Below are 14,240 nucleotides of genomic sequence, written 5' to 3' on the forward strand. Positions count from 1 at the left end.
AACCCCCTGCCATGGGCAGGGACACCTCACACTAAACCATATCACCCAAGGCCAATAGGTCAGTATGCTCCCCAGTGTCCTGACCCATCCCCAAAGACACTCTCCCACCCTTCACTTTATGCAGTTATAATACCAAAGAAACCCACAGAAAACTATCTGGGAGTGCAGTATTTTGACAAGTCTGATATTTCATGATGTACCACCAGTGGTGTAATTCTGATTAACTAAGCAGTATTTGGAGATCATGGGGCCTTTTACATCCAGTTGCCCTCGGACCAGTAATGTAAAGAATCAGCATCAGTCTTCTGATCTGTCTTGTACTACAGAAAGTAACAAAAGGAATGGCAATGAAACCTGTTTACTGCTCTTTATTATCTCTCTAGATCTCCACAATAAACACCGTCCTAAAGATAAGTAGCATGACCAGGTAAGCAAATTCATATAAAAACTTTGCACTTCACTGCACCATAAAGCCAGTCATTTGTGATTGTTTTGTTAAATGTCACTGGTTTGTGAAGTATCTGTTATGCTGTGATGCTTACCATAGGGTTTGTTGCTTTCTGAATCTGGGAGGAGAAATAGCTTTGTAAGTTACACAGCAAGTGAGTTGTCACAGCTGAAGGTGGAACCTTTGAGTCCTGCCTTGGAATTTGGCACTCAAATCATAAAATAATCTTTTTTCAGTTTAACATACCTGATGCCTACCTAGTGGCTTTCCTTAGAAATTACCTCTACTGATGTAGCTACACAGCAGAGATGAATGCATGGAATTTGGGGTAAACAGTCTTGAAACAGACCTGTGTTGCATTCATATTTCTTAACCTGTTTTGTTTGATGCAGTGTTCAGAAGCAAACAATTCCTGTTCTCCTGCAAGGCAAAGATGCTCTAGTGAGATCTCAGACTGGTTCAGGTCAGTATTTAATTGTCACTCTCCTCCCATAAGGCATATTAAACTGGATCTCAAATACAGAACCAAAACCTCATGTTCCCTGTACAGTTCATATAAGTGACAGGCTGGGCAGCCTGGTGTGGGACTGCTGTGACACAGACAGATGCTGTGCAAACTTCTGTATCAGCACAGTGCTGGGACTGGCTGTTGCTGTGCAGCTGCCATCCGTTGTACAGGGGCCTGTTCCAAGGCTCATGCCGGAGACACAGAGCCAGGAAACAGCAGAGCTAAACAGTGCACACTCTCACTATGCAAGCTTAGGTGCTTGCTCTGCAGCAAGCTATGTCTGGGTGTCTCATTTGCTTGGGTGAGTGGGGGTTTTTATTTAGGTAGATCTTAGTGGGGTACCACCACCTCTCTGTTTTTTAATTTGACCCTTTGGTGAGCTGTCTGTTAATCTTCTGGGAACTCTATACTTAATTAAAACGCTTCTAGACTCTGACCTCAGCTTAAGAATAGTAGGGTGAATGGTACTTTAATTTGCTGTAGTTTACACAAGTTTTATTGATGAAAAATCCTCCAAAATTTCCCTTTTAAAAAGGTAAAACTCTTGCCTACGGAATTCCACTTGTACAGTCTCTTCAAGGAATGGAGTCCAAAATACAGGTAGGTGAAACAGAATAATTGCTCCCAATTTGGATCATCTGGTTGACCAGAAAAGGCTGCTGCAGATCTGCCATCTCCTGTGCATTTTATGGAAAGAGATCCTGACTTTCCTTACGGGATGAAAAGTTTCCAACCCATCCTGGATTGTTGCTTTCTACAACTTCTACCTACAGATTGTTGCTGTGCATCAAACATGAGAGCATGCAACTCAGAAATACAAGAGTGAAACAATATGTGTATGGAATAAAATGTTGGGTATGACAGAGCAGGGAAGAGAAGGCAGTGCAGTATCAATATTTGAAAGACTGCTGATTTCTTTAAAAGGTGGGAGGGGGGAGTACCCCCAGCTGCTGTATACAAACTTGTACTAAACCCCTTCAGAAGTCACTTTGTTGGCTAATAGCAGTTCAGTGTAGAAGCACTCTGTTTTTCAGTGCTATGTTCTTAGCGGACGTTGTATTCTCTGTTTGCAGCGCAGTGATGGGCCTTACGCACTCATAATAGTCCCAACAAGAGAGGTATGTGGCGTTTCTTCTTTCTGATTTTGTCTGTATCAGAGTGTTTGAACACTGATATTTAGTGTGTAGATGTAGGCCCACCAGCGGCTGTCTTAGGAAACGTTGTCTGTTCTTTTGCACAGGCCTTGCCCTCACAGAAAGAGCACTTGCTCTCTGGATGCATATTGTCATTTTTGTTCAGTGCCATGCCAAAGAAATGAAGGAATCTCTGAGTTTTCCTTACGCAGCCAGAAATAATACTGAGTCCTGGAGAAGCATTCTAGTTCACTGCAAGGCAGGGAGAAGCTTGCCTGGCTTACGCAAGGGGAGCAAGCAAAACCAATTAAGTCAGCTTTGTGAATGTGTAGGTTTATACAAAGGTTTCATTTTTAAAGCCCTTTTCAAATCCGTAAGTGAATGCTGAAGATGAGGCTTCCCAGAGTTGGTTTCTCCACTGAACTCTTCTGTTTGATTTATATTATTTGCAATCACAAAGGCAATTCCAGTGGAGGGTATCAACCTTTTATTTATTTTTTTTTGTATGTCAAATGATAATAACTTCCATGTGGAGGATTGATTGCAGGTATCTGGTTTGGGGCACAATATTTTATGCAGCCTGCAGTGCAATATCTCAGCTCAGTTCTGTGAAAGGAGAAAGCTCTGAAGCTATTTAAATTTTTACAGCAGCAAACTTACTGCCTCTCTAGGATGCTGTGTGAATACTAAGCGTGGGGAAACTGTTCCTGAGCTTGTTTAAAGGGATGCTGGAGAGTACTTATGAAGATAATTTGTAATTACAGTTGGTATTACTTTAGTTTTTTATTGAAAGCAATGGCCTTTCTTGAGAGCTTGGCCAATATAATATGTAGCATGTGTAGTCAGAGCATTTATTTATTTAAAAAAGTTTTATATATTTAAAAGAGTTTACATATTTAAAATAGTTTTGCTTCCATAACTAAGCCCTGATCACATACTCAGTCTGTGAATGAGGCAGGGAGGCATTATTGCTTTTCTCAATCTCCACTGCCACAGCAGAAATGGCTGTCAGACAGCACATGAAACCCAGGCTAAATGCTTCCTAGTGACCGGACACTAGGTGTGCAACCTTTTTGTACAGCATGTCTGTTCTGCTGACTGGGAAACTGAGAGGTAGGAAGAAACAGAGGTGATCACTCTGTGGGTCAGGTGCATTTCCTTTTCATGATGGTTTTCTTCCAGAAATTGTGCTGTTTTCGCTTTTACTCTTCCTGTGGGGCAAAGTCTTGTGTGGCTTCAGCTTATTTTCTCCCTGGGGCATTCACAGAGCCAGCGGAAGTCCCTGTTGTCCTGAGAGCTGGCTTGTGGAGCTGAACCAACAGCAAGGTTTTTGAACAAGTCCAAATATGATAAGAGAAGGATTGTGCAAGACAATAAAATAATAAGGAGCTTCTAAAGGAAAAATTAAGGGCATCTTTAGTGTTCTGGTGATATACGTAGAGTTTACAGATTTCTGAGCCAAAAGGGTTTGTAGTCCAGAAACTTTTTCAGAGCTCACTTTCTTTTCTTGATTTCCATAGCTTGCACTCCAGAGTTTTGACACAATGCAGAAGCTACTTAAGGTAAGAGCTCAGTGCTCTGTTTTCTTCTTGTTCTTGAGCCTCTTATTGGGAGTGGCAAAGCAACTTCAGTTCCTGTGAATTCAAACTGAATGGATAAGGAAATTCAGCATCTGGCAAGATATGAGGTCCTTAAAGTTAAATCTGTTTGTTAGTGCGTGATTTCCCTGTGGCGTGTTTTAAACTGTTACATGAAGAATTAAGTGCTTAATTATAGCACCTTTGTTGCACATGTGCTCATAAACAAGTGTAGTTGATTTTCACAGTGTTTTGTTTTTAGAAGTACCCATCATTGTTTCAGTCTGAGTTATGAATGGAAACTCTCACAATGACATGCACCATTTTACTGAAACTAATACTAGACAGATGGGTTTCAGATGGGGAGACCTGAACAGCTTTGCCAGTTGAATGGCTAGAGAAATTAGAAGGCTATTAAATGATTGTGCTTTCTTTTTAATTGAGGCAGAGTATCTTACCATGAGGTTAGAAGGTATCCAGATCGTTTATCTGATCCATATTCCCAGTCTCTCTTCTATTATTTCCTTGAAATAATAAGGCAGTTTCCAAGTGGTTTTTTAGTGCTGGAATTACCAAGTATATGATTTTGTTGTGTCATGCTAAAGTTTAAAGTATTTCAGTCTTCTTCCATAGTAATTAGAAGTTGTTATGATGTCTTTCAAAGCACGGAGTCTGGGCTGACCCCCTTTGATTTTTCTTTGTTACATATAACGTGTAGTGACCACTGAGTCCAGTGTAAACTGCTGTAGTGACCCAAAGCAGAAGATTTAGACTGTGGTCTGACTGGACCTTGGAAGGGCTGGATGACTGGAGGGTTTAGTATGATCGTGTAATTACTGAGAGAGAAAAAGATTGGTTGGGCTGCTCCTGGCACAATTAGTTTAATGCCAACTGCTTGGATCTTGCTTAGACATCTTCCTTATTTTAAGCCTTAAGAAACTCTTTTTGTAGTAACTATTTTGTTGGAGCATTTCTGGCAGGCAGTGACCCATGCAAACTTAAGCCTATTTACCAGTCACACATTTGTGTGATCTTTACAAGCTGTACTCTGCTTCTGTCCTGCACTTCTTTTCAAGTGAGGCAGTGGCAGTACTGTGCTTTGATTATCTCCCCAGTAAATATTGGGCAATATTGGATTCAATGGAGGATTGGACCTCATTAAAGTAAGTGGCAAAAACTCCTGCCAATATCAATGAGACTGATATTTAATGTCCACAGACATGGTGACTGTGTGTGGGTAGGTGTGTGTGTGTGTATGTAAACTTCATGGGTCCTGTGTTTTCCTGAGATTTTCCTTGGTCACAGGAAGATCCTGCTTAAAGGCAAGATGAAGAAATAGCCATGTAGCTTGTCTTTGAACATTTAGACAACATGGGGAGAAGGAAAAGAAATTTATTATGTGATTGGAAGTGGTCCAAAAATGATTGCATTTCTATCTTCCTAGAAGACATGGGAAGCAAGTTACATGGCTAGAACTAAAGGTGCCATTGATATGTAGCTGTGGGTGAGAGAGAGCATGTGGGCTGTGTTAGATCAAATGAGGCTCACGCTGCAGTCAGCCCCAGTCCTTTCTCTTTTTGCTGAGAAACATCATTTTTTGGATTAGGCTCTGTCCCTTTACTAAGAAGAATCTATATTGGTCTTGGGTTTTGTTTTTTGTAGCCATTTGCCTGGATTGTGCCTGGAGTGCTAATGGGGGGAGAAAAGAGAAAATCGGAAAAAGCCAGGTAGGAAGCCAAGTTCTTAAATTGTTTTTTGAGTTCTTCTGCTCTACAGTGTTTTATCTGATGCTCTTCTTTGGAGTGTTTTTCTTAGTGGGAGAGAGGATTGTGAGTTTGGATCAAGCTGTGATCCCCCTGGATCTTACACAGACACAGTGACTGGGTCAGCAGGAAGTATTCACTTCCCACAGTTAGATCTATTTCTAAAATGTTGATGAGCCTTTCTGAGAAGATGATCTCTCGTGTCAGTGTTTTTTTTCCTCTTCTGACAAACACCTGCATTTGCTTACCACTGAGTGCTGTCTACGGTATTTGTTATGGGGGAAATTGCTTTCTGGAAAAGAGATTTCCTGGTGTTAAAAATCTTTCTTTTTTCCCTTTTAAAGAATTGAAGTGTAAGCTGGTAATCCAAAATGGAATTTTAATTTTGCTGTGTATAACCGTACACAAAAAGAAGTTTACTCTTGACAGTAAAAGAAGTTTACCCTTGACAGTAAGAGCAGTACTCAATTAGAAAAGAAAACCTAGCTTGGGTGGTTTGGATTTTTTAGCAGTATTAGTATTCCTTTCTACCCTGTCCTCAGTATGCCTCTGAGTATTGGTGATGAACAAGGATAGGATTTAGCTGTGCAATAAATTTCAGTTTTAATCAGTGAGAAGGTACCATCCCTGCTAATTTGATGCTACGGCCATAACGCTTTCCTCTGTAGGTTCCAGTTCCTCACTCTAGGTTCCTATTCCAGAATTACTGCTAACCTGTATGTTTTCTTTTCCTTTCCTTTTTCTTGTTTCTTTTTATTTTTTGGGGTGTTTTCTGTTTTGTTTGGGGTTGTTCTGTGTGTGTGTGGTTTTTATTTTGTTTTAAATCTAAACAGATTACGGAAAGGAATAAATATCCTCATTTCAACTCCTGGTCGCCTGGTTGATCACATCAAGTCCACAGAATGTATTCATTTCCGTCGCACTCAGTGGCTGATTATTGATGAAGCAGACAGGTAAACTTCCAAGGGTTTAGATGTGGAAAATAACTGATACTCTCTGCATCATAATATACGAAATATAAACAAAAAATAATAGTGAGAGATCTTAAACCGTTCATGCTCAGTGGCCTCAGCCAAGCACCAGATGGCTGGGATTATGAAGAAATGTCCCCTTTGGACAGATTATTGTACAGTTATTCATTGCAGAGATTCAGTGTCTTCTGACCCTGGCAAAAGTTGAAGATGGAACACGAAACTAGATGGGCCAAGGATCTGATCAGTTCTAGTACTTCCCTTCCTAATTGGCTCATGTAGTGTGAAGACTTTCCAGTCATTCCTTTCAACAACATCTTTCGTCACCTCTGCTGGTTTGTAGGATTCTGGACCTGGGCTTTGAGAAGGATGTAACTGTGATACTCAATGCTTTAAATGCCGAGAGGGAGACCCGTCAGAATGTCCTGCTCTCAGCCACCCTCACGGAAGGTAGGATATAGGTAGATGGTGTCTCTTTTAGCTCAGTGATGCACAGGAGACTACAAAACAGTTGGTTGAGTCTGATTATATTACAGCCCAGTCTGATGCACTTCGCAGAACTGGAATAATGCCTACTGATTTCTTTGGGCTTATGACACTTGTCCTTTGTTAGTGGAATTTTTGTCAGTGTATATATACTTACATGGTCCTCATACTGTTTCTGAATTTCCAGATCAAATTCAACATGAACCTGGGAAGCACTGGTTTGTTTATTTGCTTTACAAAGATAGAATTAAGGCAAAAAGCTGATGACAGGACAGCCAAGTGTAATTTGCTCAGTGTCACAAGAAGTCAATTGCTGAGGCAGTAAATGAGCCAGGCCTCCTTGCTCCTGTACTTCTGATAGTGTGTTGGGTTTTCTTCCACACACGCTGTTAGAAAACAGGACTGCCAAAGTCTCTCTATCTGGTCAAGACATTTCCATAATGTAAAATAGCCCAGTTGGCTGAAGTAGCAGCTTGCAGTGCGTTTTGTGAAGTCCACAGCAGCTAAGCCCTGGAAAGTCTGAAGTTTGCAGGGGTATTCTGTCAGTGTCTGAGGCTCATTAGCTCCTTGGTCTTTGCTGCTTTTCACTTGGAATTGTGTTAGTTGGGGTTTTTATGTGACTATTTCATCACCCTTCCCAGCATCACCCCAGACTGGCCCTCTTGTGTTTTTCATCTTCTATGATTTAGGAGTAACACGACTGGCTGATATCAGTTTGAATGATCCCATCAGCATTTCCATAGCAGATGAAACCCAGATCAGACCAGCATCACAAATGGATGGACAATCCAGTAGTTCATCAAACTGCATGGAGCAGGAAAACTTTGCTGTTCCAGAGAAGCTCAAGCAGTATGTCATGGTGGTCCCCAGCAAATTGAGGCTTGTCACGTTAGCAGCTTTTATCCTTGAGAAATGCAAGGTGAGTCTCTGTTTGCATTTATATTACTAAGTAGCCCTTTGCCCTTTCCAACTCCTTTATCTGTTACTCTGTCAAGGATAGATCTAGGGCTTTGAAGTACACCCAGTGTACAGGCAGCCACAAGAGAGCTGAGGTGCTGTTGTGTCTTTCATGCTGCCAACTGAGATACTTGTTTTGTGGGCTCAGTATTTGGTGTCAAACTCTGTTATCCTTTCATGGATAATCATATCTCTGGAAGTGGAAGTCACCTAGATCTTACAGTGACCATGGAATTGAGAGAGACCTATAGAAATGGTTATGTGCAATTTTCTTGTTTTTCTCACAGTTTGAAAAACACCACAAGATGATCATCTTTTTCTCCAGCTGTGAACAAGTGGAATTCTACTATGAGCTCCTCTTAAAGGTCCTTTCAGGAGGGCTGGAATCAGAACAACCTGAACATTCATCTCTCTCTTCTGCACGCTTACAGTTTCTACGACTGCATGGCAATATGGAACAGGAAGTAAGCATTTTCAGAATGTCAGGATACACTGTTTTATTCCTTATTCCCTTTGATTTATTATTTTGTGGAGGAGGGCAGAAGAGAGGACAGAGAGTCATTTCACCTCTAGGGGCCTCACTCTTCCATCTGCTAATGAGAATGAGAATATTGTCCCGCTTCTGGAAAGTAGCTTAGTAGCTATATCTGAAAAACACAGCTGAAGAGGCAAGAGGTGTTATTTCAGCAGGCTGAGACAGCCATTCTGTATTCCCAGTGGGTGCACTAAACCATTTATGTATCCGTGGTTCTCTCTTGTGCAGTCAAGACAGGCTTTTAATGCCAAAGGAAAACCTCATCCAAGCTCTGAAACATTACTACTGAATAAGTTGCCCCATTAGATGAGGATGGAGCAGTTTGGCTTTCATTTTGATGTGCTTGACATGCTGCTCTTCCCTGGGCTGAAATAGTAGCAATTAACAGCAGTTACCCCAAAATAAGTCTAGGTTTTGGCTGGATAGACTTGGGTGATGGGTTTCAAGCTTGCTACAGACAGCTGAAAGGCCAGGAAAAGAGTGTCAAATGAACTGGTGCTGCAGCATTTCAGTAGCTGAGGGACCTCCCTTGAAAGTTCAGGCCCTGATCCTGTCCTTGGTCTGTGATGGAGAGACTTACTGCTCTACTATGAGCTGCACAGCAGAGATCACAAATGAATAGAGCAATTCTGATGAAGTAAGAGGTGAAGAGCCATTGTTTTTTCTCACTCATTCCCATCCTGTGGAGACCAGAAACATGTGCTTTGCTGTCCCTGCAGTCTGGCCTTTCCTCAACCTGCCTGCCTGAGCAAGTGAGCAGGCCTGGTCTGGCCCAACTCTACCCTGACCAGCTGTTAAGCCAACAGAACACCACTAAGTAGCTGGCACCAGGGGAAGGGTTTTGTCTTTTTAGTACCCAGTGTGTAATTAGTGCTCGATGTCTTCAAATTAAGAGCATTAATGGAGCTAAATTGTGGATCCCATATGGTACTGCTGAGCACGGCTGCTGTCATTGTCAACAAGATACAGCGTGCTCTCTTCTTTAATTTTTGTCAGCAGAGGATTCAGTGTGTCAGCAAGGCCCAAGTTTCTCTTCCTTCCTGGAACAGTACCCCTAGCTGGGAGTCAAATATGTAAGGTTCCCTCTATATCATCAACGTAACAGGACATTCACTTAATCTCTGGAACTCTGAGGTGGAACGCTTTTGAAGCTTGGGAACAAGGATACTTTAGAAGGAGGAAGCAAAAGGCGTAGGAATGAAATGGGTATGGTGTTTCTAAGGCCAGAGACAGCTTGAGCTCTGAAAAGGAAAAGAGTAAATGGAATCGGATCAAAGGAGTGTGTGTGTGTGGTTATTTCTCATAGCTAGTGTAGGTGGATAGGTGGTACTGCCAAATGAAGACCACGTGCCACTGAGTTATTTAGTGCTAAGAGATTGTCTTGTGTGATAGTAAATACCGTGATGTAGTGTGATGTAAGGAACAGCCTTCATCCCAGTGTCAGCAGCACCATTGGTGGCCCTCGCCAGCATGAGGTCATTTCCTGTGGGAGCTCTGTGGCAGCTGCCTGCAGGGCCCAGGAGTCTTGCCTCCCTGCCCCCTTGGGCAGGGGTTTCTAGCCAAGATCTCCTCCCTCCTGCTCTGTTACTTTGAAGACTTATCCCACAACAGTTCATGTGAGGAATTGTGCAGCTGAGCATGCCCAATACTTAATAATTACTCAGTCAGTCCAGTGACTGTCTGCATGCCTCATTGGGCACATGATGAAGCTGATCTCTTGTGATGTGATTATATCACTGTTGTCAACCAAATGGGTTTATCCTGCCCATCTTGTGACTGGACAGACAAGATGTCCAGCTTTTTCTTGCATTCACAAAAGCGTGTGCTGCCCATAAAGTATGCCAGTGCTTCTGCTGCTGCTGCCTAATCTTTTATGGATCCCCTCTCCACGTAAAACAGTTACTGCTTTCTAACATATATAGGCCATGCTTCTGTGCAAACCCTGGAGGTGTTGGCTGCTTTGATTTGAATAAAGGCATTCAGGCTTGCCCCAGATGCTTTGCCTTCCTACACAGGACCACACCTGTATGCTGTAGATACATCTTTTTTTCCATTTGCAGAAGCAGTCTGACTGGAACTACTGTAAGTCAATTGCTTTTGAAGCTGTACATGATCTAGTGAACAAGGCATAGTTGCTAAATTGTTACATTAACTAATTTGCTTTATGTTTGATTGTAATGTGCATAAGCACTCTTTCATTTTTCTGTATCAATTCTTTAGGAAAGAACAGAGGTCTTCCAGGAGTTCTTAAAATCCAAGACCGGCATCTTGCTTTGCACTGTAAGTAACTTGGAGTCCCTTTGCAGCTCCACGCTAATGGGCCTGTCTGATACCTAATGGTAGAGCAGAGGATTTGGCACTGAGCTCTCATTCCAGTTCGCTGTCTGACCTTGAGGAAAGTCATCTCCTTTTTCTGCATCTCACATGTTAAATAAGGACCAATGTCCTCTTTGCAGACATTTACATGATCTTTTGCTGCAAGGTACCACATACAGAGAAAGTGTATGTCTGTAACGAGGCCTCTACGTATTTTGCATGGTCTTATGTCTGGAAAAATCTGATCATTTGGAGCTGGAACCTCGCCCTCTACATACAGTCAGTAGAACGCAATCCTAATTTGTGGTATGCCCCAGAACTGCCAGGTAAATTGGATGTAATGTGATATTTCCCATCTTAATGACTACCCCAAGGTTAAAAACAAAAACCTGCAGGGATGGAAGGGAAGCCCAACCTGAGAATGGTGTCACTAGAAATGCACATGCTCCGCTGCTCTCCATGCTTTGCCCTTCAAGCTTCCTTCAAGGGTGCTGAGGGAGAAATTCTTGTCCTCTACTGAAGTTTGCTGGCACCCTTGTGCTCTGGTGGCACCTTCCTCTTCTCGTTTCTGACCTGTCGGTGCCACAGCTAGCCTGCTGCAGTGGTGCAGAAGGCTGCACGATTTGCTCTCTAATAGTGGCAGCTGTTGATCTGAAAATGTGTGAATCTTGGCGATTTCTACCCACCGCAAACTTGTAAATTACAGCGATCGGGAGTAATTAGAGCTGAGAAACCCTCTCCAGCTCTGAAATGACTCCTCTTCCAGCAGATTATTCTTAAAGGAAACTAGTTGCCATTTTTTTTCAGAGGGTGGGGGCTGAATTTCATCTTTTTAATAGCCGAGTTCAAACTAGGGCTGCCGTGTGTGTAGGAGTGTTCAATTTAGTGTTGCCGCGTTATGCGTTGTATCACCTGTAAAATTGTACTTGTTACGTGCTAGTCTTTGCCCTGCTTGTGTGTGCAACCTTTCAGTGGTGTGATCAAGGTCAAAATGCATCTTTGCAATGCATAAGTGTATCTATAGCTTGGTTTACCCAGTGTACAGAGGTAATACATAGTGTCTTAACTGAGGAGGATAGCAAAGGTTAAATCACTCGGTGGTGTAGCTTAAGTGTTTTAAAGATAGAAAGTGTTTGGTAAATTCTAAATAATACTTTGTTATGCTTCATGTACATGCTGTCTGTAACGGAGAAATTTCAGGGACATGTCTTGTTAAACTGAAATTTCATTTACACGTTTGGAAAGACAGTGAATGCTCAATTTTAGACAAAGAGAAAATGGAATCATTGCAGTCACTGGGATATCAGTTCCTGGGTGAGACTGTTCAAAAGGGAAATGCAGCCTGTGACAGGAAGAATCTGCCAGGAAATGTACAGCTGTTGACAAGGTAGGAGGAAGAATAAGTTAGATAAAGAAATAGAGTGGGTGGGATCCCCATCTTGAGACGCTGGAGATGTGGTTTGATTTCCTACCATGCCACAGACTCTGTGCAAGTGAATATGGAATTGTGATGACAAGGCAAGTAGCCACATGTCAGCTGAGCAGCAATAGTTGTGTGTTTGCTCCTGACCTGTCATAAATGGGAGGTAATGTGAATTAATCTAGATTGCCATGAAGAGGGTAGTGTAAAGTAATGCATTTATCGTAACCCTCCTTCATTTCCATCTAAGCTACTTTGCATTTACTGCAAGGCAGGGATGCAAATCCTGACAGTTATGGTTACTGTGGCTCAGCTGGCACATAGTTAGCACGTTAAGCACAGTAAGTTGTGTCTGAGTCCAGAATCTCTCTGTGCTTCAGCTCCCCATCTGTAAAATAGGGATAGTAGCACTTTTCTATCTTACAGAGATGTTGGGAGGACAAATGCATTGAAACCAGGAGGTGGCCTGTTACCACAGTAATGGGGACCATATGGACACCTTAATATAGAGATACACTTTGCACTAGTTCCACATTACAGGTGCCTCCCCAACGCAGATGTCCAAAGGGCAGCCAGGCACTGTGACCACCTCCTGCCTCTGAGGGCATTGCCTTTTCTGACACTTCTCTTCATATCAGCAAAAATGTTTTGCAGAAAGAGGGCTCTGTTCTTTTTACTGCAAAAATCATGTTTTGTGCCCATGAAATCTTGAAACCTGGCTCACAAAAGAGCAACACAAATAATGTTGCCGTCCTTCCCTTGTCCCTTATGCCGTGTTCTCCACCCATCTTTCCGCTCTAGTAAGCAATGGGACCTGCTGTTCCTTTTATTAATTTGCTGTATGTCATGTGTATATTAATATATTCCATAAAATATTTTTGCCAGACAATATAAGCTGGCAGACAAGAAAATAAAGAAGGGCCGTGTATCTCAGAGGGTCTCATCCGCATTTATTTCTCTCTCCTTCACTGAAGTTCTTTGCAGCTTCCTTTGGGATGTGCCTTTTAAACAAGTTCATCTCTTCCAGGGAGAGAGGAAAGATCATTTGGAGATTGTTTGCTGTTTACTCAGTCACGCTAACTCATCTTGCCAGTTTTCTGGCGGCCCCAGCCAAGAGCTTTCGCCTCTGACAGCTTCTGTGCTCTCCCCTTCCTCCTCTGATTACGCAGCCCAATCTGTCACCCTGCCGACGGGGGTCTCTACCCTGCTGATGGCTTTCCACACTCGGCAGTAATGACTTTTGGCAGGCCGGGAAGGCGAGAGAGCTTCTTCCCCAGCTTGGAGAGCCGTTAGGCCCTCTCTGCCTGTTAGCTAAAGCACTTTGTGAGGTTCTTTGGTAAATAAATGAGTCATTTTAATCCAACTGACAGCCTGGCACCTGAGCAAGCTGCCTTCCATCTGTACTTCTAGGCCTCATGTAGGCAGCCAATTGTCAAGCTCAGGGCCTTCAAGACCTCACCATTGAGTGTCTTTCAAAAGCAACTTTAGCAATTTCCTTTGCCCTAATTAGAATGTGTGAGAGGGACTGAGCAAACCAAGGCCCTTGCAAAACTTTTGTGGCTGTGTCTGTTGGGTCTTCTTCAGTGCCTTGCTTTAGGTGTGACCTTTCTGCCCTCTGTTCCCTTGCACCCACCCCTGTGTACCCCACCACCACAGGCTTAGGCTGGTAATGTGAATTGTTAGAAGCAGAAATTTCAGCATTTCCTGGGGGTCCTCAGGTAGATTGTACCTTGATACTGTGCCATTCTGTGTCTTGCAGTTGGGGTCAGGGCAGTAATATGGTTAAGGTCATCATGTTCGCTGGGTATCTGGGTTTTCTCTAAAATTGCATTGATGTAGGTTATTTCTCCTTTCTCCTGTGAGATGGTCACTTAATGCTCCCTTCAGTTGTCCATTGAAAAGAACCAGTGGTGACTTGCTGATTCTAGATCAGCAGTTCGTATTCTAGATTTCCTTGTTATTAAGGAAAGGTGGTGTGAGGTCATGCATGGAAAGGGCAGTACTCTCTGGGGCAGTGGAAAAGAAGTACATTAGAAATATATTGGGCTTCTTGGAAAAGCACTGGCAGCAGGTTAGTGATTCTGTGTGTGGAATAAATGTAGTGCTAGCAAAACTGGATAACTATT

At 42.6% G+C, this 14,240-nt stretch overlaps 1 protein-coding gene across 1 annotated transcript in view; it reads left to right on the forward strand.

Annotated features, from left to right (window-relative positions):
• The window catches only part of DDX31 (DEAD-box helicase 31), a 48,518-nt gene that overhangs the window by 2,252 nt on the left and 32,026 nt on the right, over window positions 1–14,240 (forward strand). The window contains exons 6-16 of the mRNA XM_061352329.1: window positions 384–427; window positions 841–911; window positions 1,492–1,556; window positions 2,030–2,074; window positions 3,610–3,651; window positions 5,329–5,393; window positions 6,263–6,382; window positions 6,744–6,850; window positions 7,576–7,805; window positions 8,131–8,307; window positions 10,599–10,658. Of these exons, the coding sequence (XP_061208313.1) occupies window positions 384–427; window positions 841–911; window positions 1,492–1,556; window positions 2,030–2,074; window positions 3,610–3,651; window positions 5,329–5,393; window positions 6,263–6,382; window positions 6,744–6,850; window positions 7,576–7,805; window positions 8,131–8,307; window positions 10,599–10,658 (1,026 nt within the window). The remainder of the gene's footprint in view (window positions 1–383; window positions 428–840; window positions 912–1,491; window positions 1,557–2,029; window positions 2,075–3,609; window positions 3,652–5,328; window positions 5,394–6,262; window positions 6,383–6,743; window positions 6,851–7,575; window positions 7,806–8,130; window positions 8,308–10,598; window positions 10,659–14,240) is intronic.

The sequence above is a fragment of the Neopsephotus bourkii genome, unplaced genomic scaffold, assembly GCF_033783945.1.
Source record: "Neopsephotus bourkii isolate Nb327-2 ecotype Australia unplaced genomic scaffold, CSIRO-AGI_Nbou_v1 NB_659, whole genome shotgun sequence".
In the NCBI taxonomy this organism is placed as follows: domain Eukaryota; kingdom Metazoa; phylum Chordata; class Aves; order Psittaciformes; family Psittacidae; genus Neopsephotus; species Neopsephotus bourkii.